The sequence below is a fragment of the Colias croceus genome, chromosome 8, assembly GCF_905220415.1.
Source record: "Colias croceus chromosome 8, ilColCroc2.1".
NCBI lineage: Eukaryota > Metazoa > Arthropoda > Insecta > Lepidoptera > Pieridae > Colias > Colias croceus.
In genome coordinates this window covers 8603427-8611553 of record NC_059544.1, presented here as the reverse complement: position 1 = coordinate 8611553, position 8127 = coordinate 8603427, and the positions used below count along the sequence as shown (strand labels likewise).

At 34.1% G+C, this 8127-nt stretch overlaps 1 protein-coding gene across 1 annotated transcript; it reads left to right on the top strand.

The window, feature by feature from the left end:
• The first annotated feature begins 5997 nt into the window (after positions 1-5997).
• LOC123694052 (gremlin-1-like) lies at positions 5998-7374 on the top strand. The gene is made up of 2 exons (XM_045639349.1): positions 5998-6154; positions 6238-7374. Exons 1-2 carry the CDS (start codon positions 6128-6130, stop codon positions 6898-6900), a joined length of 690 nt encoding a protein of 229 aa, XP_045495305.1. The 5' UTR covers positions 5998-6127; the 3' UTR covers positions 6901-7374.
• The last annotated feature ends 753 nt before the right edge of the window (positions 7375-8127 follow it).

Here is an 8127-nt window from a genome sequence, read left to right as displayed (position 1 = left end):
ATGACGTTGTATGTAGTTCAAACTATTAAGGGGATAATATAATGAGACTTCTTATGCTCGTAATGTGTCGAATAAACATTAAAAGAAAAAGTAATAATTTCAGCCAAGTTCAAGTTTGAGCCTAGCTAGCTTAGTACAAACAACACACGTATTTATTATTTGTACGACTACTTAGTTCATTATTGATTAGTTTCATAAATGTCAATATATTTATAGTCGATTACGTCATACTAATCAACAGCAATCACAATGTTATACACTACTAGAAGGTCATGAATTGATTTACTGTCAAATTCAGGTCAAAAATTATAGACATTATTTTTATATAACAGACTAAAAATTGAATTTATGTACCACGATTTTTTCTTTAATATAATACATATTAATAAACTTCTCTGCATCTGCAGCGCACATCATTCTTAATGACATTCTAAACCTATAGATATTCATAAATAATAAGCAGTATAATGTAAGTATTATTGTAGAAATCTTTAATTAATTGTTTCTTATTGCTCGTTACATTTTTTACATTCACTAATAATAGCATTCTATTAAATAATTATTGCTGAATTATAATACATTTCATATTTTAAGGATAATTATTGCCCGCTGTTTTAAAGTTATAATGAGGTAAATACGAAGTTACAAATTTTTTTTGGAGTGACCCAAATTTACACAAATTGTATAAAGGAAATATTACCTATTTAAAATTAAACTCATTTCTAAAATACTTATGGCACAATTACAGTATACTAATTATGGTGTCAATAAATAATTCGCAATAGCCATGTCACTGATGATTAATAGTGAAGTAATAGTGAAGAGAATAATACTAATAGAAATGATAAAGTGAAATTTTATTTAATTTTATTTTTATCAATAGACTGCTATTTATTCCTAGATAAATCAACTCTATCTTATTTTCCTTGTTACTTCATAAATATTGACTGCATTTCTAAATAAAATACGATAAATATTAAATATTTTATTAATAAACACCCTGTATACAACAGAACAATGTAGACGGCTCGTCGCTAAGGGTTCCTAGCTTATTTTTTCCCAAATTTTTACGTTAACAAAACGATCAATGAAAGGGGCTTTGAATGAAATTCCAACGTCAACTAAGCGCCTCCAGGCAAAAAAACTATGAATGGACTTCCTTTTCTCATACTTCCAAACAACCGTGAAATATATTGCGTTTAAATATTTTAAAACGTTAGGTGAGTAATATCGTTTGAAAAATTTTATGGTGTCGTTCTGGTATGCGTTTGTGTTGTAAATTATGATAAAATCTTTGAATCGAACAAGTAATGGGTTCAAATGAATTTAAAAGATACAATTAAATGGATGTAGTTGCAGTTTATTTGATTTATTTAAAGGAAAATACCGTTACAGTGATGTTTTTAAGTCTGTTATCATTTAATGAATCTTTCTCGGATAATGAATCACAAGCTTTTTGAAAGATTTTGAGACGGATTCTACAAACATAATATTATAAAAGGCAGTTCTATTTTTTATGATTTTTGTAACCTAGCAGGCTTTGAAGACAAAATTAAGATTGCCTGGTTCTATATTATAATTTTTATACGCTGTCTAATGACCGCCTCCTTGGTACAGTGGTTGACGCGTGAGCGCGTAGAACCGAGGGGTCCTGGGTTCGATTCCCGGTGGAGACGAAGAAAAAAAAAATGCCTCGATCTGGTAGGACACAGAAGGCTGATCACTAATGCATCTGCCCCTTACCCCACTACGGGGACATGGGACTTCACTTTATGTCTAATGTAATGTTTATAAACTTCTGATACGTGTCTTCATACGAAGCAGATGCGCAATTTATGTTTCCTTGCGGTCAAATGGATTAAATCATCAGATTTGTATGGGAATACTGGTTCATCCTTTCTGCTAAGGATAAATCAAATAAATATAATACTCATGTTATTTTTCTGCTTATATCTTTATTGATAGTATTAATAAACTATTCTAGATAAGATAATACGTTGCGAAAAAGATCCACGAAGAGAATTTACTCTTGGATTTAGGAAATTCTACTTTCGGAATTGTACCCCACTTCTTTGATACAAGAACTTTCATATACTGATATTCTGATTTCAAATAAAAGAATTCCTAACATATTCATTTATAGGTTAATGAATAATCCCAACCATTATTAGTTTAGCCAATTCAACAATTAAGAAGTAATCAAAGTCATGAAGCTAGATTGTTATGGCTCTAGTGTAAATCAACATATGATTCACCAATTGTTCCTGCGCATAGAAGAAATAGCACGTGTTAAATTGAAATACTCTCTATGGTAGGTACTAAAGGTGCTTTTCCACCAGAGATGTGCAGCTATAGCTATGCTGCGAAACAATTCGGCTGCTTTTACTGATACTAAGCTATGTAGCTGTGCGAGTAATATGTGCTATGAAGATGCGCCGCCGCAAAGTAGCTGCACAAGGAAGATATATATATCTATCGATAGTAGGCGTTCTGCACATAGCTTTACCCATAGCACACATCCTTCCACATCTTAGCTGAACCCGTTTCCACTAGTGCTACAATATGTGCGTGAATGAATCTGATTGGAGGGTATCATACGTATCCATAGCAACGTAGCCTGTACATATCTTGTGGAAAAGCACCCTTAGTATAGTATTATATTATCTGTAGTACTATCAAGTTTGGATATGGTCCAGTTAATATCGATGCATTGAACGCCAGCCCGACTATAAACGTTTTATTGAGTATATGAGTTTAAATTTAATTTTCATAAACCAGAAATAACGTTTATATTTCTGTATCAATGTTGGGTTGTTTTTGGTGGGAGTTGTGTCTTTATTTCCGAAATTGAAATGTAGGTGATGGAAGATATAAGTGCAAGCTGATCAAATAAACGATTTTATGTTATTTTAGCATGACATATAAATTAATCAGATACCTACACTTTTGATAGAGCTTTCTTAAAATTGTTAATTAATAATAAACAATTATAATTCCGCTGGTTATATTATGTATAATAATTTCTAATGTATTTTTAAATGTTGATATTCGTATTATCATCGCGATTCTTCTATAAAAATATAAATTCAATTGCAGCTTCTCAGCGAACAAAAGTGAAGTTATGGACTTCCTTCTGATAATGTTGAATTATTCGTTCTATAAGCCTATGAAAGTTATGAAACTGATACCGTAGGGAGTGTCACATACTCAGTACTGTACTGCACTCTTATTTGCCTTCCTAACATCTTGTTTGTTAGACTCTTTAGTATAAGGTTGAGCCAAAAGTAGCATCATAATATTGAAAGTAATATAAGTGCATAACATAACTGAAAAAAATACCGGCCGAATTGATAACCTCCTCCTTTTTTGAAGTCGGTTAAAAATTAAAACCATACGCAAAATAAGTTAACATAATATCATGACAGAGGGTGGTGGTAGAGCTAACATATTGTTTAGATAAATACTTAGAAAATTAAATCAAATAAAACACACACATAAAAATACTTTATTTATAAACTTATAAAAATATATAATGAGTAAATTGTGTTTAAAATCCGTTAAGTATTTGCTTTTTAAAGACTTCTCCACCGCCCACGCTGCGAAGCCTTACAATTCTGTACATCGATCATCCCTGGTTCGAATCCACGTTTCCGCCCATTTGTTCCACAATGGCTATACAAACGCATCCGGGCCTTCCGCGAAACGTAGGCGATATGTGGGAGAACTAGATGCAGTTTTAAATACCTCAAATTGTTGCTGCTGTAGGATGCTCTAACTGTAAATATATAATAACTTGTATAATTTAGTGTATATTTACTTTCTTCCACATTCACATATCTATACATATAATAAATCTGTAGAAGGGTCAATTCTGTACATGGAAAATAATGAAAAAATAAATAGCAGGGGGTGTTACTGGATCGATACCAAGCCTAAATATGTGATTAAAAAAATGTTTATCTGTCTGTCTGTCTGTTTGTATGTTCAGGCATCACGTGAAAACTAATGGTTCGATTTCGATGAAACTTGGTATAATTGTACCTTATTATCCTGGGCATAAAATAGGATACTTTTTATCCCGGAAAAATACGTAGAAAAAAAAATAAATCTTAATTTTTCTTAATTTTTCCGCGCGGACGGAGTCGCGGGCGGAAGCTAGTAAATAATAATTGTAGGAAGGTGTTACTAAATCTAAAAAAATCGAATAATTAACATTCTTTTTTTCATAAAAATTAACTTACAAATTACACTTTTCATGTTTCAATCTAATGTCTAAAAAATAACAATAAAAACATCAATGAAACTTAGTGAAGCGAACTCTATGTATTACCTGTGGTATTTATTACCTTTTATTTATAGTGGGGAAATCTTGCATAGATACCCACGGCCTCCGGGGTAGTGCCGTAAAGAGCCGTGGGTTATGTCGGATTCCTACCGACCAAAACCCCACTGAGTTCCGTCAAGCCGCATCAACGACGAGGCCACGGCTATAGGTAGAATTCGTCCGTGACCCCATCAGCAGCTGCCCATTCCGTATTACCTACTCAAATATAATTTTCTATCACTTAAAAACTGGAATAGAATTAAAAAAAAATGAATTTGGCCAGAAAACGTATTTTGGCTCTACATTTATATTCAATTTTGTAGTTTTTTAATTTTACTTACTTCCGTAAATAATTCTTACTTTACCATCGTTATATTAATAAAATAAACAATTACCGTTACCCTTGAACGAACAAATAAACTGACTTAATCTGATGAATTCAAATAATTAAATACAATAAAAAACATTAGAATTCATGTTTTAGACTCATGTCTAGCCCATTTATCTTCATATTAGCACATTATAGGCAATTTTTATATAACTTATTCCAAAAAAGGAGGACGCTATGATTCAATGTGATTTTGGGTTATTTGGTTTATTTAAACGGTTATTGCTCTCTGTGGGTTTATTTTTTATATTTCAATTTGATATTATTTATTCTATAATAAAGGATAGATATAAAAAAAAATAACTTGTTACTCTAGAAATAGAGGTTAACATCATGATAATAAAATTATTAATCTCTAATATTAAGTATTGTATTGAATATCTATTGTTCCGTGTTCTTTATAAGTTCATTAATTACACTTTTTTGTATTATTTTTCAAAACATCATAATTTTGTTAATTAATAAAAACTGTGTCTACATTTTTATATACTCGCGAAATGATCGACAAATTTTTACCAAGTCTATTGTAACCATCTGCGCCGGCGCCGTGCACCGAAACGCGGCTCGCGCCGGCGCCGGCCGATAGGTGAGAAAATATCTCCGGTTACCCTGTCTCATACAGACGTGCCAACGTTTGGTTTGTGACGTTCGTGCCTATAAGTAGCTTGCCTCTGGGAGGCTTTAATGTTTTATGTAAATGAAAGGTGTAAGAGTAATGTAGAGATTGATAATAATGATGGAATTGTGTTTATGGATAATGTATTAAATACATACCTAGTTAGTTACCTAATTAAATTTTAACTATGACTTACATTCACATCATGTAATGTAATTTATCATGTTATATCTACTATTGTTTTTTATTGTACTCTGTACAGCTCTATTGCTATAAGTTTATTATTAATTTATAATTTTAACTATCATCTTTTGTATCACTACGACTAACTTACTTAATTAGATTTATTCAAACGGATGTCTCAAATAACTTTAACAACAAACAGTAATTATTATTCATGTAAAAAAACCTTAACATATTTTTCAAATTAAGATTTAAAATAATACTCTTTGACAAAGTAAAGCCAAGATAACATTACATAAAGGGTTAACGTGTACTGATTGTTGTTAAATGTTTATAAACAAATAGTTATCTCCATACCACACAATAAAAGGCTTAGTGTATTGTCTATGATCGTAAGCAAGTAACCGTAAGTCTAAACACGTGTGCAGTGTCGCATCTGTGAATGAAGCCGATTGTAACGGCTCTATGATGAAGGAGCGGAGCGGCGTGTGAGTCATCTCGTTCATTGAGCAGTGGTCCATTGAGGGGCGCTCATTACCGCTCCAACGGCCGGTCCTGCGCACACGCACGCTGCGCTCCCAATCGCGGACAAATACACCGACGCACTGCCTACGACATGTTGCCTCTCATCTCTCGATACAACGTAAGTTAAGCCTACGACTTCCTGTCGCTTATACAGGTTTTAAAATTACATGACCATATTTATATTCGCTATTCGCTTCACAGATGGAGACGGTTTCCAAGTCGTGCATCTGGCTCGTTGCAGCGGCTCTGTTAGCCGCTTGCGGCGTGAGCGCCGGCGTCGGCAGTAAGCGGCCCTTCACACCGACCGACTCGATTCTGGACATCATCGACACCGAGCAAGTCGAGAAAATGCTTGCTGCTCGACGACGAACCGAGGAAGCCGCCGGGTCGACCGCTTACGTTCAGCGGAACGAACTCGGCGAAGGCAGCTCCGAAACTATGGTTGTATCTATGCCCGAACAAGAGGACACCACGGATATACCTAAAGGAGCTGCGTTTCGAAATATATTGAAATCCTCGAAAAATGCGCTTATAGTTACGAAAAAAAAGTATCTCAAAGAGGATTGGTGCAAAACGGAACAGTTGATACAAAAGATTCGTGAACCTGGTTGTTTACAAGCGACAGTGTTGAACAATTTCTGTTACGGCCAGTGTAATTCGTTTTATATTCCGAAAAGCCCGCGACGTAGAGACGAGAACGACGAGCGTCCTCCACCTGCGTTCAAGTCGTGCTCGTTTTGTAAACCGAAAAAGTTTACCTGGATCACTGTCACGCTCCGGTGCCCGGGACAGAACCCGCCGTACAAACGGAAGCGTCTGCAAAAGATCAAACAGTGCAAGTGTTTACCGGTCGGCGTTAACTGATAGTTAATGGACGTTTGACCCTCCACAGCAGAGGCGGGCCTTCCGTCTAGGGCTATCGCGTCCAAGATGCGCCGAGCATGCTGGGCGATCGTCGGAAAGGAGCTCACAAGAATCGATATTGCAAATATCGGTGGTGTGACGTGTGGAGATTTTGTTATGATATTGTTACCTGATGTTTTGCTAATGGCTCGTCGATAGCAGGCAGGTAGCACAGTTCGGCATTATTCTGATTGCGTGCTCGTATACGTCAATACGGATGACGTCATGCGATGCATACATGAGACGTTACTATTTTGTAACACTGATTGCAGGTCGTCAGGCAGAGCTTTAATTGTCTGTAGTGATGCTGATTAATTGGACACTATGAGACTTGTGACTGGTGACCTTGTAAGTGTTTAAGGATAATTAATTAGTGCAAACGTAACGGTGGAAAATATGTGTTTTTGCGTTAATTGATTGGAAATTATTGCGTCATACGATTACAACTGTTCATGTGATATTATTTGTAGGATATTTTGGACATTATATTTTAAAAACAAAAACATTAGTGTAGTTGAAGCAGTTATTTATTGATAAAACTTTGTTGTGCAAATTGAACCGTACATATATACGTACTCGTAATACATTTCAGTTTTACTGAATTTAACATAATATATTTATATAACGTACGAACGCTGAAGAGTACAAAACGCTCGAATGTAAGATATGTAATTGAAATGTGATCTCTGTTTGCTCTCAAGACATTACCATTTTCATATAAAAATATTGACGTAAAACATTATAACAACGGCCATAAAGATATTAAACAATAATTGTAAAAGTTATCTAATTGAAGATATCTCTTTACAAACGTAAATATCTGGAAATTACCTTATGGAGTGATTTTGTTTCGATTTAATTGTTGTTATTATTGTAATTTCAATTTAAATAGTTCATTATATTCCCCATTTAAATGTATGCGCGTAATATTTAACATTGTCGTTTTAGAAACTTGTTAAACTCATTTGTGAACGTAGAAATCTAAGACGTGGAACATGCATTTGTGTTTAGTTGTTATTTAGTTAAATTATATTGAAAGTGATATTATATTCAATCTGTCCATAATACTAGTTGTTTTACAAATCAATTCGGTCAGGATTGTAACTAATAGATTGTTATTATTGTGAGTGGTATTCTTGCCAATTCAACAGCCTACCGCCTACTCACTATAACCTTGTGAAACCTAAT